This window comes from Danio rerio, chromosome 5 (genome assembly GCF_052040795.2).
Source record: "Danio rerio strain M-AB ecotype USA chromosome 5, GRCz13ab, whole genome shotgun sequence".
NCBI lineage: Eukaryota > Metazoa > Chordata > Actinopteri > Cypriniformes > Danionidae > Danio > Danio rerio.
Genome location: NC_141025.1, coordinates 57,835,001 through 57,854,595, shown reverse-complemented (window position 1 = coordinate 57,854,595; position 19,595 = coordinate 57,835,001). Strand labels below are relative to the sequence as shown.

Here is a 19,595-nt window from a genome sequence, read left to right as displayed (position 1 = left end):
TTATACATACTTTACCACCACTCATATTCCAACAGCTTTCATTTATTCAATTTTTTTTTTGCTGAATATTATTGAAAACACAATTGTATTATCATATATACAACATACAGTAAATATAAATATTTTCTCCAGTAAATATTAAAACAAATACATAACAAGTCTAGTATATCCAGATGCATCAGAATAATGTAGCTACTAGCTAACAATGTTTTATATATATATATATATATATATATATATATATATATATATATATATATATATATATATATATATATATATATATATATATATATATATATATATATATATTATTCTATATATTATACTACACCTGTCTTATCAGCATTTGAGCTAACTTAACTGAACTGTCTCTATCAAATGTCCAGTCTGCATCCTTCTTATGGTCACTAAAACCCATCTCACCCTCACTTTCATCTGCAGGAAGAGCTAGTTCTGTCTTTTTCTTTTTTAAATTATCATAGAACATGTTGATGCTCACTAATACACTGTTCCCTGTATTGATATCTATTCAAAAGTAGTATTGCCATTAAAACTAGATTTTATCCATAATGCAAATGTCATTAACATATGACTAATCAACATTATATTACTAGCATTCATGTTGTTATTGCTACAACTTAAAAGTTCACAGCTGACCTTGCTAGCTTACTGACCCATTGCAACATTGCATGTTCCACTATTGCACAATGTTGCCATTTGGTAACACACACATTTGATCTATTTACAAAAAACTAATTTGATTTTAAAAATTCTGAGTTGTGAATATGTTATCATAACTTACTGGAGGTGATGTGTCAGATTTGTTGTGGATCTAAAATAATTTGACCCTTTGTTTTTATTGACGATTACATTTGCATTTAGCAACTACAAAAAAAAACAAAAAAAAAACAAACAAACGCCAGTCTGTCAGAAATCACTCTACAGAAAAACACTGAATGTCATGTGACTTAACCAAAGCACATCATTGACTACTCTAAGGTCTTCTCTTTCCAACAATAAAATAAATATATATATATATATATATATATATATATATATATATATATATATATATATATATATATATATATATATATATATATATATATATATATATATATATATATATATATATATATATATATATATATTGGTCTTAAAAAAAACAGTGGCAGGGAGATTAACATGAGTATCATGTTACCATATGGTTATGCCGTGCAGTAGAGGGTTAACAAAAACAGCACTTATTTCTATTAGAAATGTTTCTACTGTCACTTTTGTAAGTACAGTACATGTTTTTAATTTGAAGGTGAACAAATAACTTGTGCAACCTGTGTTCATCCACTGGGAAAAAGTTAATTATCTTGCTAATGTTAAATCAATCTTGGTTACAGTTCAATTGTGTTAAAATCTTTATCCTTCATCTTTTAACAATCATGTTAAACCACAAATACAGAGTTTCAGGGTTGGTGATTGGCTCATGATTGGCTTTAAATCAAAATGTTTTGGCAACCTAAAATGTTTAATTTTTGTTTTGTAGGAAAAGATAGTTTCACTGATTATTCTGATCAAACACTAATCACTTGTTTATTGTTGTTGTATCCCATCTTGGCCTGTAAACAGTCTAAATGTGTGTTTTGTCAGGATGTTTGGTGACAATATTCCTCATGTATATGGTGCCAGAATTAAAGGCGTAGAGGTCTTCTGTCCTCTAGACCCTCCTCCACCTTATGAAGCTGTTGCATCACAACCAGCATCTCAGGTACTGATTCATATTATTCAAGTTATGATAACACTTGTTCTTTTGGTGCAAGCCAAATAAGATAATTTTTTTTCTTTTTTTTAAAATTTTGATTTAACTCAAATTTTTAAGACTGAAAAAAACAATACATTTATAATTTATAATTTTTGTCACATACTGTATAGTGCACTGGAATTCACTGGAAATACAAAAATCAATGCTGTCAGCTGAAATGCTGTCTGCTAAAAATGCTTGTATATTGTTTGTGGTACTTACTGTATCAATAGAGAAATTTTCAAGCATCTTTTTTAAGAAGTTGTTTTGACTGTGTTTCTGCCTTTTGTGGTTCCCTATTATCGGATGGTGGTTACGAGTGCTTTATCACATATTTGGGGGTCCAGCATGTTTATACAGTGCTTGTAAACAGTTCATGTCCACACCGAGTGGATATGTACGGAACCCCGAAAGGAACGTAGTGGAGGAGAAAAAAAATTGGCTGGGTGAAAAAAAAAAAATGGGTGAAAGAAAAAATGGGTGGGAGAAAAATATATATTTCTAAGTTTTTACGTTCTCTCACAAAGTTTTGCGTTCCCTCGCAAAAATGTTTTGCGTTATCTCGCAAAGATGTTTTGCGTTCCCTCACAAAGTTGTTTTGCGTTCCCTCGCAAAGTTTTGCATTATCTCGCAAAGATGTTTTGCGTTCTCTCGCAAAACTGTTTCTCCACAAACACTTCCTGTTCACTTCACTCACGTAAACCCTCCCGTTTTTGCTGAAATTCTCCCGTATTTTACCATTCTATCCCTCTTTCTTTACATTAATACTGTTCGTCGATCGTCGCCTGTCATATGCAACCTCTGAACCAGTGAATGCATGTATAAGCGCTGACTGACAGACATGCTCCATACAATAAACTGATCCCAGATCAGCTTCTGTACAGAGGAGCACAGTGGAGCGGGTGTATGTTTAAACAGACAAATACACTGAATAATATGTAAACATCTCCGTCCTGCATGTTTTATTTTAAACAGCTAATTTTCTCTTAAATGAGCACAAACAGTTTCTAAAGTAATGGAATGCCCTCTTGATCTGTGCATTCTTACAGAGACACCTCTGTTATCAAACAAAACAAAACATAAGATTCATTTTCTGCTCACTTGTTTGATAACAGGTGTCACTTTAAATGGCGCGTACAGACGCTGATCTGGGATCAGTTTATTGTACGGAGCGCGTCTGTCAGTCAGCGCTTATACATGCATTCACTGGTTCAGAGGTTGCATATGTATTGCATATTAAAGAAAGTGGGATAGAATGGCAAAATATGGGAGAATTTCGGCTAAAACTGGAGGGTTTACGTGAGTGAAGTGAACAGGAAGTGTTTGTGAAGAAACAATTTTGCGAGAGAACGTAAAACATCTTGGCGAGATAACGCAAAACTTTGCGAGGGAACACAAAAACTTAGAAATATATATTTTCCTCCTACCCATTTTTTTTTCCCCCCATTATGTTTTTTTTTTTCACCCAGCCAATTTTTTCTCCTCCACTATGTCCCTTCCGGGGTTCCGTAGGACGTCTGTTCTTGTGCTTAGATTGTGGTTTGTGCTGACAAAACACAAACCTCCTTAGCTGCTTCCCGCAACGCATCAAACACAAGATTGGTAGATTATAGTCGGGACTATCTGCTGGGTAAACTCCTCTTGAACCGGCAACTCTCCTGAATCACACCCTGTTTAGACTTTGAATATGTTTAACATAGAATTCCTTTCATCAACAAAACATAAATATCTTTGCCAGTGAACCTTTATTATGTGACAGAAACAAGACGAGATGTGAGGAAAAGACTGGTCATGTGACAATGAATATAACAAAATTTATAATGCTATATTGTTGATGAATAAAAACGACTAAATGTGGTTTACAAAATAATAATAAAAACTATCCTAAAATGTCTGTTCATTTTTATTGATTGAAACAAGAGGAAATTAAATGTTATAACCTTATTTTGTTTTGTTTAGTTGCGTTTTTATTATTTTGCAGGAAGGTTGCAGAGGTGCAGGCAAAATCACTTCCTCTAACCAAACTTGCTGCGTTATTTACAACCGCAAATCAAAAAATCAAAAGTTGGGACAGTATGGAAAGAAATAAAAAAGAAAAAGTATTGAATTCTAAATTTACATTATGACTTGTATGTAATTGTAAAAATACAACAAATGTTATTTAATGTGTTCCTCATGATTTGAAAAAGTTGGAACAGTAAAACATGTACCACTTTACAATGTTGCCATTACTTTTCATTCATTCATTCATTTTCTTGTCAGCTTAGTCCCTTTATTAATCCGGGGTCGCCAAAGCAAAATGAATCGCCAACTTATCCAGCACATTTCTCTGCAGTGGATGCCCTTCCAGCCGCAACCCATCTCTGTGAAACATCCACACACTCATTCACACACACACTCATACACTACGGACAATTTAGCTTACCCAATTCACCTGTGTCTTTGGACTGTGGGGGAAACCGGAGCACTCGGAGGAAACCCAGGCGAACGCAGGGAGAACATGCAAACTCATCACAGAAACGCCAACTGAGCCAAGGATCGAACCAGCGACCTCACTGCTGTGAGGCGACAGCACTACCGACTGCGCCACTGCGTCGCCTCATTACTTTTCACAACACTTAAAATATGTTTAGGGACTGAAGACACCAAGTGATGAAGTGTTTCAGGTGTAATTTTGCCAGTCAAGTACCTGTATCCTCTTCATCTGCAGCCAGAATTTTGTAATGTGTGCAGAATGTGGTTTTGCATTGTCTTGGTGAAATTGTGGTATGAGGATGTGGCACTGACACAACCCCATACCATGACAGACCCTGGCTTTTGGACTTGTTGCTTGTAACCGTCTGGATGATCTATTTCGTCTTTAGTCTGGAGCACATGACATTCATTTCTCCAATAAAATACCAGAAATACTGGTTCATCTAACCACAGTACACGTTTTCACTGTGTGATGGTCCAGCCCAGAAAAGTCTTCTGGCCACTGTTAACATAGGGCTTTCTTTTGGCACAGTACAGTTTTAACTGCCATTTGTGGATGTAATTACTTATTGTGGTACTTGACTAGGTTTGCCAAAATATTCCTGACCTCATGTGGTGATATTGCTTATAGACGAATGACTATTCTTGTTGCAGTGCCACCTGAGGGATTGGAGATCATTGTATTTCACCGTAGGCTTAAGCTCTTGTCTTTTACACACTGAAATTCTTCCAGATTCCTTGAATCTTTTAATTATGTAATGCACTTTAGAAAATGAAAAATCCAAATGTCTTCCTATCTTTCTTTGATGAATATTGTTTTTTTAACGTTTCAATAATTTTCTTACATATTTGTTGGCAAACTTGCAATCTTCAGCCCATCTTTGCGCCCCAAGGACTACACTTTTCTTGGATGCTGCTTTTGTACCAAATCATAATTACAATCACCTGTTTTAAATCACATCATTGTTTACAATTTACCTGATTTTTATCCCTACATTGCTCCTGTCCCAACTTTTTTTGGAATGTGCTGCAGGTCCATGTTTCTTAACCAAACACCTAATTTAGATCACCAGCTCATTAGCAGAGCCTGACAGACCTGTAATGTGTAATAGGCAATGGAGACATCCAAAACATGCAGTTTTGGTGGTCCTTTTAGAACGTGGATGAGAAACCCTACCCTAACTCATTCTCCTCACAAAAACTGTTTTCTTGCACATTACCCTGAGGAAAAACAATCTTTTTTAGGGTTGGGGCACTATCTGGCACCCATGTTCAGATCTCTGGAACCACCTGCTGTGGTTAACACCATCATGCCTATGTCCGGAAATAAAGTCTATTCATTTAATTGTGCACTTCACACTGGGAGGTACCCCAAACTTGCCCATCTTCTTTAGGATGAATTGAAGTAGAGCTTGTCACCCTCCACACTAAAGGTTAACATTGCTGCCATATCTGCTTATCATGTTACTGTGGGTAGCAAGACACATATAAAAGTATGAACCAAATGTCTCATTCACCGCTGATGGCTTCTTGGGATCTCTTTGTCCTGCCAGTTCCAGAGATCCTGAGACCCTGCTTAGACTGGCTATGGACCTAAGGTTCTTTACTTTCTCTTTAGGAACCAGGTACTGAACCTTCAAGTGCTGCATTTGCAGCATATAAATTATTTGTGTGGACCACACTCATCTCAGCTCTTCATATGTTTCGGTGGTATGTAGACGGCAAGTCGTATCCAAAGAGAGGATGGCCCACTGGATTGTGGATGCCTTAACCCTGCCTACCACTACCACTCTTAGAGCAAGCTGTGTCCCCCAGAGATGAGAGTGCACACAACACCTCCTCTTGAGAATTAGTACATGCACTTTTTAACAGACATCTAGAGCTGCAGACTGGGTGACACCTAACACTATCACAAAAATTCAACATTTTTTTTAGTGGAGCAGGTTTCCACCCTTTAGCTGGCTAGCCCCAGCCAGTTTGTGGCAAATTAGGCCTTTGTGAAAATGCTTGTTGCCCCATTCTCCCTAACCCGGAAATGCATGAGTAAATTCTCTGCTTGGGAACGCTAGAGTGTTCACCGTAGGCCCTATAACCCGACTCTGCAGAGTAACCTGGTCTTGGCCTATTACGTTGTCCGATATGCCCATTTGGTCAACTTGGCATGCCTGCTATGCGTGATTCCCACTTGGTGATTCTATATGCTGAATCTATGTCATCCCTGTCTACTCCAAATATCTTGGAGTAACTGACTAAAGGAGGGAATGGAAACATTAGATCTCATTGCCACAATAGCTGAATCATCAACTGAATGCTATCACGAGCTGGGCTCTTCAGCGATAGCCTTATGCGAGGATTCAAAAGGGCTTCTTATATTCTGCACTAATTACAGACTCTGAGTTGGTGTAAAAGTGTAAATTTGTGGAAAAAAGTGCAAAAGCAACATTTGCGAAAGTGGCATTTGCCAATTTATAGGTATTTATTGGCTTGTTTTTAGGGGGTCACATCTGTAACAAAGATGTTCCTCTATCACACATGCAAATGAAGATCTGCTGCAAGAAGATGTGTTTTGTTACCTTAAATAAGCCTGCCTATGATGAGAAAACTAACTAATTAACATAACTGCTTCTCTTAACTGAAACAGACCTACCAAGTGTGAAAACACATTCAATCATAATAGCATTTAAATGCGTTTCTTAAAGAGTGCATCAGTCTCTGTCCACTTTTATAAAAGTAAAAATAAAGGCATGAAACAAACCAAACACTTAAATAAGTAAAGGTGTTTTGAAAAAAAGATCAAGTGAGCACTATGTACTTTATGATTGTAGCTTTGCAAATGCCAACTAACAAAATTACAAAATGGTAAAATAACCATTGATTAACAATCTTGGCAATTATTTAAAATGTATTGAACAGGTCTTTCTTTACAGGTTTGTTACTTATGGTTATAAATTATTGGAGAAACATGTATTGAATTTTTTTTTAACTTACCAAACCTAATCGTCAGTAGATTTTACTGATCTCATACTCATAAATATAGCTCTGTGTCCTGGTCTTCCCTGCTTACATTGGCCCCATTAAATGCAGTCCTTATACACTTACCAACTCTCTGTATTTTTATCAGGCCCAAAATACTGAGGGGCAAATGACTGATCTGACTGAGGTCATCACAGAAAACGCAGAGATGGAGACGCACAACGATGGTATGAACTAGTTGTATTATTAAGCCTGTGGAAAGAAACAGTACTAATATGTTTATGGTTGATGTAAAGTTTAAATACTTAAATATTATACCAAAACAGAATAAAAGACATTTCAGCTATTAAATTATTGCAGTTTGTATAATAATTTATAGTCAGCAAGCAGAAAAAAAAAATCTGGATTTAGAAAATGGAGCGGGCACTGTGGATCACATGAAATGTGTAATGACACAGCTTGCATAACTTCAATGCTGGTATTCTATATTTAATCAAAATGTCAAGAGTGTAACACAGGATCCGTCCATAAACATGCCATCTGTGTATTAAAGGAAATTGTATGTTGGTGGCATCAGTTATATCTCATTTGAGAGATGTGTTTTTTTAATCTGTCAGTATTCTTAAACAAATTTAAACATGGTACAATCTTACATGTTTTAATGATCTTTTTCATGCAAAACGTTTAAACACTGACTAAACATTTGAATAAAAGCTGTTTTTTTTTTTAGCTTTGTTCATGAAGTAAGCTTTAAATATATTTCCATAAAAATATCAAGCAACACAACAGCTTAATAATGTACTATGTTATACAATTATTTTTTTGTAGAATGAAGTATATTCTTGTAATTTAAAGGTGAATTGTCATTACTTTAGATACGTTATTCAGAAATCCTTCTGTGGTGATTTGATGCTCATAAAATATTTCTCCGATTTGTTATCAATGTTGAAAATGGTCATGCCACTTTATATTTATTCTAGAAGTTGTTCACTCTGTACAGACATTAATAGATTACAGTACAAACCAATATTCACCACTTTTATATAGTTTGTTTGTATTTTTTAATCAGACAGGTGCCATCAGATGGCCACGTTGAGCCCCACTCCACCTACTCGGTCTACACAAACTTACACTGCAGTCTTCTCCAGTAGAAATTCTCATAGACAACACCTCCGCCGGTCCAACAGTGACCCTGTCCTACTAGATCTCACTGTCAAAGGTAATGCTGGGAGGCTTTCACACAAATGGACATGTAATGATTAATGTTAATTTAAAATCTGATTTAAGGCTCCTGAAGTGTTTTGCTACTTCTAACAGATACAGCTTCCATTGCGATACGGGATTATTACATAAAAGCAAGATGAGGGATTAAACTGAGATTTTCAAGCTATCCTGCTGGAATTTCTTTTTGGCTCAGTTGAACCAAGTAGGTTCAATGAAGTTCCTATGGAGATTTATTCTTTGCTCCTGAGCAGGCTATCAACTAGGCTAAGATTTTTATATTGCCATTTATTAAATTTCCTTCTTGTTTAATCTGAATCAGCTTTTAAGAAAATTTTTGTATGTTTAATATTTTGTATGTTTGATATAGTTTCTCTAGGGCAGGGGTGCCCAAACTCGGTCCTGGAGGGCTGGTGTCCTGCAGATTTTAGCTCCAGCCCCAATCAGACACACCTGGGCTAGCCAATCAAGTTCTTACTAGGTGTTTTAGAAACATCTTTGCAGGTGTTTTGAGGCAAGTTGGAGCTAAAATCTGCAGGACACCGGCCCTCCAGGACGAGTTTGGACACCCCTGCTCTAGGGAAATGTTATCGCAATAAATATCATTATCACAGTATTCAACAACAATACTGCATATGGAATATTTTTCCAATATTGTGCAGCCCTAATTAGTCTGATGTATCTTAGATGACAGTGCAGTGAATGCTGCTTTAAAACTGCATTGGTGCTTCTGTGTTACTCAATACGCCATCACCTGTGAAGGGAAAATGTTTCTTCTCAGTTCAGCGGAGGACAGTGCCATTGCTAAAGTAATGACATCATCAGCAAGGATTCTAAAAGCAGTAAAACAAGCATCAGGTTTTAGCACAGCAATATGTGTATGTCTCATTTTGTTGTTTGGGTGTTTTCTGAATGAGATTTGTTGTCAGTGGTTTAGTGAAACAAGCGAGTTTGGTGAAACAACGAGTTTTGGAGATGAGTTGTACAGTTTGGTCAAGAGTCATGTTGGTTATGCACACGTGGTGAACAGTTTTGAAAATGTGGCTTCATTATTGCACATTGCTTGTGGTTGATTAAAACAAGTGTAAATTTTGTTGGAAAAAAGTAATACTTTTGTAGCGAATTAACTCAAAGTGAATTGAAGATTAATTTGAATAGGGCTTCAAAAGAATCGACTCTTTAAATCTGAACAAACAAATCATCCAGCGATCGTTCAAATGGAGAGTTGACTTCAATTACGGCTATTGCTTAAAAAACAAAAACCCATTTATTTTAAAGCAGGGTAGCAAGATCAACGTTTAAGACATTAGATTCATAAATATTCACAGGCACGATCTTTATACAAAATGATTTTTTTTGACTAATCTAACACAAACACACATCCATACATGTTGTAGAGAAGAGTAAAAATTGTGAAATGAGAGTTAAAGAGAGTGTAATGATGGGAAAACCTCAGATTTTGTAAGACCAAACTAATCAACTACACCCTTCTATGTTCTCTTTAGTGTTCTATTTAGTTTACACCAGTTAAATGGTAATCTGGAGGTGTTACTTGCTTTCCTTTTGTGATGTATAGAACTTCCTCTGTTGAGCATGTGGTTAGCTGGTGGTCAGTTCTTTGTCCTTGCAAGGCTTGGAACATGGTGGAGTCAGCAAAAACTGTAGTTGTGTTGGGTTTTGGTTTCGTAGCACAGTAAACTTGAGCAGACTCTCAACAGAGAGAAAAAAAAGAAAGTTTTTAGAGATGGGAATGTCTGAGCTGTGCAGTTAACCCATTTTTGCCAGGGTCCAAGTCTCTTCAATCGACCTGAAAAGAAGCTGTCCTGAGCTAAAACGGAACAACTCTTTCTCCTCTGGGTGTTGTCTGGGATTCTCCCAGATTTTAGTCTGGGTTGTCGGCGGTGGCCTTAGAAACCAGATCTATAAGAGTGGTCTTGTAACATCCCTCAGGAGTCGAGTTGACCAATGGGAAGTTAACTTCGCAAATCACGTTTTATATTCTTTTGTTTCAAAGCATGGTGATTTGCGTATACATTCTGGATATAAGCTAATGCAAAAATGTTTAAAGTTTTTTTTTTTTTTTATTTATATATGTTGCACACATATTAACATACAATGTAAACAATCGTTCAGTACACCAAATTAGCTTTGCAGGGATATCAAACATAAACTATCTATAATCTTGTTTCAGTTGTGGTAAAGTTAAACATTGCATGCAGAAGTATTAATACTTGGGCAAAAGACTTGTCGCAAAACACATGATTACACATAAAGAGAGAATAAAGGTTTACATAAAAAGCATCAGTCTTAAGGGTAGGAGAGGTTGATGTTGTATCATCTGTGGAATAAAGCAAAATAATTATGTGTCTAATCGGGCACATTTGTTTAACTTTGTAAAACCCTTGATCTTCTGTTTTCATACATGATTTTTATGATAATAATAATAATAAAATTATTTATAATAATAATAAAATTATATTTAGTTTGGTTAGAGAAATGACACTACAGTAAAATAAAATGAATGTTTAGCATCACAAATGACCAGCAAGATAGACACACACATTTTTGGTTGTAAGAAATTAGAAGACTAATGCTATAGGGTTAAATGTTTGCATGCGACATGCGTCACTATCTCTCACTGTTATATGGTTTCTTTCTGTCTTTCAGTAATGAGTTGTGAAGCAGCCACACAGACAGAATTAGGCCCTAGTCCAGCTCCTGCCCCAGGTTCACTGACTGGAACAGAGAACGGGTCTGTCACACTACGACAGGGCTGTGGTAAACGAAAGCCTCGCCCCAACTCTTTGGTGGACTACCAGAGCTACAGAGACACGAAACTGCTGGTGGCTCGTTTTCTAGAGCAGTCGTCCTGCAGCCTGACACCAGAGGTGCAGGAGCTCGTCAACAGCATTAAAACTGTCCTGCGCTCAGATGAGGAACACATGGAGGAGGCCGTTCGATGTGCCAGCTTCATTGACCAGGTAAGACATTCACTGAAAATCTGTGTTTGAATCCAGCTCGCTACAGTTTAACACTGTAAACACTAATATCTGAAAGTATAGTCAAAAAAATTATTTGGAAATAGATGTTCATTGAGCCTACTTTTTTCTTGCCATTGCAAATAGATATGTGCACGTCTGGAAGTGTTGTCTTTGTTTTTCTATTTATTTTTTATTTAGCAGTAAGCAAATAAAATGAATATTGATCTGTTCAAAATGTAGTAGTAGATTCTTGATTTCTTCTGCATTTAAAGTTTTTGTTGTGACTTTAAAGCGTTTTCTTCTTCTTCTTTTTCTTCTTAGTAGTGATATATATATATATATATATATATATATATATATATATATATATATATATATATATATATATATATATATATATATATATATATATATATATATATATATATATATATATATATATATATATAGTGCATCCGGCGCTTCACTTTTTCCAAATTCTTTTGGTACAGCCTTATTGCAAAATGGATTCAATTATTTCCTCAAAATTTAACACACAATCACCCATAATGTGATTTTATTTTAATTGTTGCAAATGTATATATATATATATATATATATATATATATATATATATATATATATATATATATATATATATATATATATATATTTAAAAAAACAAATATCGCATGTACAAAAGTATTCACAGCCTTTACCGTCGAGCTCTAAATTGAGCTCAGGTACATTCTGTTTCCAGTAATCATTCTTGAGATTTTTCAGCATTGGACATTTAAAAAAGGCATACACCTGTCTATATAAGGTCCCAGGGTATACAGTGCATGTCAAAGCACAAACCAAGCATGAAGACAAAGGAATTGTCTGCTTGGGAAGGTTACAGAATTTTTTTTGCATCTCTAAAAGTTCCAATGAGCACAGTGGCTTCCATCATCTGTAAGTTGAAGATGTTTGGAACCAACAGGACACTTCCTAGAGCTGGCAGGTCATCTAAGCTGAGTGATTACGGAATAAGGCCTGACTGTGCGCTTACACCGAAGACGTGAGAGCCTCAAAGGTGTACACCTCTAATGTCCGTACAAAGAATAATGGCTTTACATCGTCGCTTCCCATCCAACCTGATAGAGCTTAAGAGGTACTGCGAAAAGGAATGGGCCAAAATTCCCAAAGACAGGTGTGCCAAGCTTGTAGCATCATATTCAAAAAAACTTGAGGTTGTAATTGCTACCAAAGGTGCATAAACAAATTATTGAGCAAAGGCTGTGAATACTTATGTACATGTGATTTTTCTACTTATTTAACTATGTTAATTAGGTTAACTAGACAGGTTAGGGTAATAAGGCAAGTTATTGTATAATGATGGTTTGTTCTGTTGATTGTCGAGAAAAAAATTTGCTTAAAGGGGCTAATAATTTTGACCTTAAAATGTTTTTTAAAAAATTAAAAACTGCTGTTATTCTGGCAAAAATGAAACAAATAAGACTTTCTTTAGAAGACTAAAAGAAAAAATATATATTATCAGACTTACTGTGAAAATTTCACTGATCTGTTAAACATCATTTGGGAAATATTTTAAAAATCAAAAAATCAAAGGGGGGCTCATAATTCTGAATTTATATATATATATATAAGGGCAACGCAGTGGCACAGTGGGTAGCATGTTCACCTCACAGCAAGAAGATCGCTGGGTCGATCCTCGGCTCAGTTGACGTTTCTTTGTGGAGTTTGCATGTTCTCCCTGCGTTCGCGTAGGTTTCCTCTCGGTGCTCCGGTTTCCCCCACAGTCCAAAGACATGCAGTACAGGCTAAATTGTCTGTAGTGTATGTGTGGATATTTTACATGTATGTGTGGATTCCGCTCTGCCGACCCCAGATTAATAGAGGGACTAAGCCGACAAGAAAATGAATGTATATATATATATATATATATATATATATATATATATATATATATATATATATATATATATATATATATATATATATACATATACATACAGTATTTGTTTATTTTAATTATTTTATTACAATCCACATTTCAGTTTTAATTCACATTCTTTTTCACTGAGGATTTAGTTTTTTACTTTTTTTACTTCGCTTAAAGATTCTGTCCATCCATGCCAGTGTTTGTACACCATTTAGACACCTTGATGACAAAACATTCTCAAAACATCAACATGTGTCAAGTTGTTTACAAGATTACCAAGAGCCATGGCTGCAAAATGTTTTGCCTTATAGCTTAGTAGCTTTAATGCTCATTTAAGCATTTTTGGGTAAATATTTGTCATCATATTTATACATGACATGTGCATTGAATCATGCACCATGACATGATTTTGACATCAGTTTGATTGGTATTTAAACCAGTTCTTTGACATCCATTTTGATGTCAATTTGATGTATTTTTAACACCAATTGCCCAAAGGGCTGTGCTTGGACTGTGATGTCTGTCACTTGCAGTTATGTTTAAAGGTATGTTGTCAGGGAAATTAGGTAGAAAGGTAGGAAGGTAGATCTCTAGGAACAGGGTTCCTGATTTACATACTTATAATGTTTTGTAGGGTAGACAGTATTCTGCTTTTTATTTCCACTAATGTCCTGTACTCTCCTGAATTTCTGCAGGCCATTACTGTTTCAGAGGTGTCATCGGCTCAGTCCTCTCTACGCAGGCAGACAAAGATGGAGCACTCCTCCAAGACACTGCCACTGCGCAAACGTCCCGGCATCCTTCACCTGCGCAGCTGTGGGGACCTCAGTTCCTTTACATGGGTGCAGACTAGCACGCGTTTGCGGACTCACTCCAGGATGGCTTCTCGGGCAGGATCCCGCCTGGAGCAGGAGCGACCACACAGCCTTATAGGAGTCTTCAGAGAAACTGTCCTCTAACAGACTGCATATGAGTGCAAACTGAGGCGTTAGACTGTAAAAAGTAGCTAATACTAACACATGACAGATGCCAAGCCAAGAGTTTAGTTTTCACTTTGTTTTTAAAAGGGCTTTTTAAAATTTTGCTGTTTCAATTCCAGTTGTTGGGAATTGCTAATGATTTTTTTAAATTATATGTTATGCACTATAAACTAATAAAACACTGGAATAATAAAAAAACAAACAACATAAATTATGTTTATGAATTTCATGTTAAATTTCATGATTTAATTTTAAACAATTAGATTTAATTGACCAAAAATACAACATTAATAATAATTATGTTTAAAATATATATTCAAATCCATATATTTTTGTTTGTTTATTGAATATGTGATATTATTTTTTGTTGAGTAATAAACTTATTGTGAGGTAGATGGAGGAAGAATCTGAAGCATTATATTTGACCAATCTGAGGACTATAAATATTTCTCCCAGTATGTCCCTCAGAAATATATCATGCATAATTACTAAAATTGAGGCAAGTGTATCTGCACTGTATTATTATTATTAATATTAAAATTATTATTTTTCCTAAATGACATTTTAATGTTTGATTATAGTTTTTACACAAAACTATATATAGATAATACTCTGTATATAATATACACTACATAGTCAAAAGTTTATATTTTTTAAGCCTTCATCAAGATGCTATTTTAATTAAATTGTTATACTTATTTATTAAATATTTATTTATTACTTATTGAATGTATTTTCAAATGAAATCATTAGTCCCGTCATTATTGCTTTATTTCTATTACCATTAATAATACTATATAATAATAATATAATTATAATAGAGTTATTTTTTGAAGGATCATGCGACTCTGAAGACTGAAGTAATGAAGCGGAAAATTCATCATTAAAATCACTGGAACAAATTCATCATACATTCATTCATTTTCTCTTCGGCTAAGTTCCTTTATTAATCCGGGGTCGCCACAGCAGAATGAAACGCCAACTTATCCAGCACATATTTCACGCAGCGGATGTCCTTCCAGATGCAACCTATCTCTGGGAAACAACCATTCACTCTTATACACTACGGTCAATTTAGCCTACCCAATTCACCTGTACTGCATGTCTTTAGACTGTGGGGGAACCCAGAGTACCCGGAAGAAACCCACGCGAACGCAGGAAGAACATGCAAACTCCACACAGAAATGCCAACTGACCCAGCCGAGGCTCGAACAAGCGACCATCTTGCTGTGAGGCGACAGCACTACCTACTGCTTCACTGCATCGCCTGGAACAAATGATTAAATTATAATTTATAATTTTGAACAGTTATTTTATAGTGCAATAACATTTCACAATTTGTACTGTATTTTTGGATTAAATGAATACAGCCATGGTGTGCAGGATAAGCTTATTTTAAAACATTTAAAAGTCCTGACCCCAAACTTTTGACCGGTATTGTATGTAATATTGTACAAAGGCTTAGAATGAATGCTTTTAATCATTATGAATGTATGCAAATTGATTAATACTGATGGTAAAGACATTAATAATGTTACAAGTTAAAAAAAAATGCTGTTCTTTTTTAAGCCAGTCATCAAAGAATCCTGCATAATCTTTGAATGTTTATTAGAAAAAATGTCTAACCTCTTTTGTTAATCCAGTTTTTCAAACATTATTTAAAATGCACAGTCTAGAAAAGGGACTAATTATTGCATTAACCATTAATATTAAAAGCAAATATTAAAGTGTATAAACTTTCATAGAAGTGTATTTATCGTAAAGACAATAAGCTTTATTTGATATAATCTATTGTAATCTAGAATTGCTACAATATTATAGTTTTTTATTAATTGCTAACAAGCATAACTTAAATACTTCAAGTATATTTTCTAGTACAAGTTACAGTAGAAGTAGAAGTATAAGGTTGTATAGGTTAATGTTAGTTAATGCAATATCTAACATGAACAAATAGTGGATTCATTACAGTATTTATGTTAGTTAACTTTAGTTTTTAAAAGCGGTGTCCAAACTCGGCCCTGGAGGGCTGGTGTCCTGCATATTTTAGCTCCAACTGAGTTTGGACACCTGTGGATTATGATAATTCATTTTCAGTTTGTGTTAACTCACGGTGCATTAACTAATGTTAACTAGCATGAATTTGGTTTTTAAAAATGTTAGTAAATGCTGAATTATGAGGAATAATTTCTGTACTGTTCTTACTTATTATTGTTCATATTTTCATACTTGCACTCTTAAAACAGACTTTTAATTTGTAGCCAGGCAGCCCAAAGGCTTGCAGTGAACGTTTTCCTAACAGTCTTTTCGTTACAAAATTGTCACATTTAGGATTTAAATTTTTAAAAAAATCAGTGATCTTTAATGCCTTTTAGATTTACAATATGAAGTGGGTCTCAGATTGGACAAGAAGCACTGCATTAAATTCCATTTCCCCCTGCTTTGTCTTTAAAATATGACAATTTATTTTACCCCAGGATTTTCAATGGAATTTCGGTGCTAGCCTGTTGTTACTGACGGTGCTAGTGAGTCGTTTATCTTATTTTATGCTTAAATAACTAAATAAATGCTTTTTATTTAACTGAATGTAATTGTATTGTATTTTCAGTTTATTTAACTGAATGTATTGTACCCTGTAATTACGTTGCAACATTGATACTGTAAAAACAACCTAGTGAAATTGAAAGTAGTCACACAAGTTGTTACCCGGAATTTTATCGTTGGCTTTAAAACTCTAGTTGTGCATATAGTCCATTAGCCCGATTGCACCAAAACCACATTGCTAAATAAATACAAATTTAAAAATGCTGAATACCTTTTTTTCACATTTACTAACTCTATCAATAAACAATGAACCTGATTCAAAACCAAGTAATTCAGTCAAAACCTTAGGCTTCTACTATTTCCTGTCCGACAGGAACATACAGTCAATCTTAGCTGACAGACTGACAAAATGCTAACAATGAATTGCTTTTCAAACACCGCATTACATCACATGATTGGTTTTACTAGTATAGAACATGCAACATTTGATCAATTTGGAGTAAAAATTAAACAGAATGTACAGCTTAGTGAAGTCATACAATTAATTTTTATTTTCTAACAAAGCAAGTGTGTGTGTGTGTGTGGGTGGGGGGGGGGGGGGGGGGGGGGGTGGTGGGGGGTACATATGGTCAGACCTGGATGGGGTACATATGTTTTGTGCAGCAGAACTGCAACCCAGCGCTGGAAAAACGTTCAAACACTCTCTCTTTTACATACTGTATACTGCATGTCTTTAAACTGTAATGTAATGTTTTATTTTGTATGGCCATACACCAAAAGCGCTTCACGATCAAGGGGGGTGGAGGGCAGCATCCACTTGGATGATGTGATGGCGGCAGCCACAGGACAACGGTGCCAGTTCACTTACCACATACCAGCTATTGGTTGAGTAGAAAGACTGTAATAGAGCCAATTTGGGGAATGGGGAGGATTGGTTGGCCATGATTGTAAGGGCTGATTGAGGGACTTTGGCCAGGTTACACCCCTACTCTTTACGAGAAGTGCCATGGGATTTTTAATGACCACAGAGAGTCAGGACCTCGGTTTAATGTCTTATCCAAAAGACGGCGCCCACTGACAGTGTAGTGTCCACTTCACCCCCCTGCTGGCCTCTCTAACGCCACTTCCAGTAACTTAGTTTTCCCATGTGGTCTCCCATCCAGGTACTACTGACCAGGCTCAGGCTTGCTTAGCTTCAGTGAGTAATCGGTCTTGGGCTGCAGGGTGATATGGCTTTGGAGGAAATCAGAACTAACTCCACACACAACCACTGAGCTAACCACTGAGCTACCGTGCCACACAGGATTAATTTATTGTTGGTATTTTGTTTTGCAGTGCCAGTTTTGATCTGATCTTCACTGAAATGGACCAAAAAAAATAATAACTAAAAATATTGATATTTTTATTTAGGCTCATTTATTGAAGGCTCAAGAACAAAGGCAACGCACTTTTTTTTCCTGAAACTTTGGGTTTGAAGGAGATAATGAACGTAACAGCATAGTATTTTATTTACAAGTGAACTGATAAACTGTAATAAATACAGAAAACTATCTGCTCCGTCATGTTTCTTTTAAAGAGGAAGACCATACTGAATGTGAGTGAGATTAAAGAGACATTCTAGATCAATATGCTCTCAATATTTTATTTAATGTCATAAATACTGTTACAAACATCCCCGCTGTGGTAAAGGAATGTGCCTAAATAGTTAAATCACAGAAAAGCTAGCAAATAAATTAACATTGCTATTGCTTTACAGAAAGTCTTTTTACTTTCAGACACTGACAAACACAGAAGTGTAATTACATTCAGAGCAAGTGCATCATAAATACTAATCAAACCCACAGTTTGCTGCCTACTTCAGCAGGAACCACATAATCTGCTGAGGCTGTGAATTGAACTAAGGTCTTGAAGTGGTAATCCACTGAATCCATCTGATACTCTGTGATACATATGTACATTGACCTTTCAAACCTTGTGTCATTTCAATAGTGCTCACTAAAGCTTTAAACACAGCGTGTCCTTTTCTGTATAGTGCAGGAGTCTGGGACACTGGAGGTACATTGAGGTTTAAGTTTAAACTATTAAACAGTACAGCTTGAAAACGTAAGACTGGTTCACTCAAAATGAAAATACACACATCAAATGAAATTTGAAAGATTTTGTTCTTTCACTCAAGTTCACACAAAACCCTTGATGATAAAAAAATGGGTGAATTAATGTTGACATTTTGGGGTGAAATAACCAATGCTTTTTTTTTCAGCTTATGGAATCAGTCTTGATGTGAAGTTGCCAGTGAAAACAATAAATAGTACACAGGTGTCAAAGACTTTTGCACAGCTTACCTTCAAAATTGTTAAAATGATACATAAATTAACGAGATATATTGTATTCCATAGGTCTTAAACTCAATTCCTGAAGGGCCCCAGCTCTGCACAGTTTGCTTCAACCCTATTCAAACACAGCTGATCCAACTAATCAAGGTAATCCAACTGATCAAGTGCTGTTTCTCAGTACCAAGAACGCAGAGAATGGGTTCTTGTGAAGACTGGTCTGGCCAGGTCACTTCCAAAGAACAAACTCAGGAGACCGCAGAACAGTTCCTATGAGATATGAGATGCTGCGTCATTTCCTGATGGTCACATGACCTTCACGTATTTTTAATGGAAAATTATTTAAACATTACAGCATTCATACAACAATTT

General features: G+C 35.5%; 1 protein-coding gene and 2 long non-coding RNA genes across 6 annotated transcripts in view; 1 reads left to right on the top strand and 2 right to left on the bottom strand.

Moving 5' to 3' along the window:
- Positions 1-1,030, bottom strand: part of LOC147844398 (uncharacterized) — an 80,910-nt gene extending 79,880 nt beyond the window's left edge. For both annotated transcript variants that reach the window (XR_015491801.1, XR_015491800.1), the window contains exons 1-2: positions 985-1,030; positions 661-888 (exon numbers count right to left, since the gene is read on the bottom strand). This is a non-coding gene — a long non-coding RNA (uncharacterized LOC147844398). The remainder of the gene's footprint in view (positions 1-660; positions 889-984) is intronic.
- entrep1 (endosomal transmembrane epsin interactor 1) overlaps positions 1-14,755 on the top strand; it is a 34,995-nt gene extending 20,240 nt beyond the window's left edge. The window contains exons 7-11 of one of the 3 annotated variants that reach the window (XM_087254182.1): positions 1,648-1,765; positions 7,395-7,473; positions 8,316-8,465; positions 11,135-11,448; positions 14,068-14,755. In XM_087254182.1, coding sequence (XP_087110308.1) covers positions 1,648-1,765; positions 7,395-7,473; positions 8,316-8,465; positions 11,135-11,448; positions 14,068-14,331 — 925 coding nt within the window. In that variant the 3' untranslated portion in view covers positions 14,332-14,755. Of the gene's footprint in view, positions 1-1,647; positions 1,766-3,779; positions 4,725-7,394; positions 7,474-8,315; positions 8,466-11,134; positions 11,449-14,067 lie in introns of those variants that run through there. The other 2 variants (XM_087254181.1, XM_087254183.1) reach the window with 2 other exon arrangements.
- A 3,764-nt stretch (positions 14,756-18,519) lies between these two features.
- Positions 18,520-19,595, bottom strand: part of LOC147844397 (uncharacterized) — a 5,017-nt gene continuing 3,941 nt past the window's right edge. The window contains exon 2 of the long non-coding RNA XR_015491802.1: positions 18,520-19,355. This is a non-coding gene — a long non-coding RNA (uncharacterized LOC147844397). The remainder of the gene's footprint in view (positions 19,356-19,595) is intronic.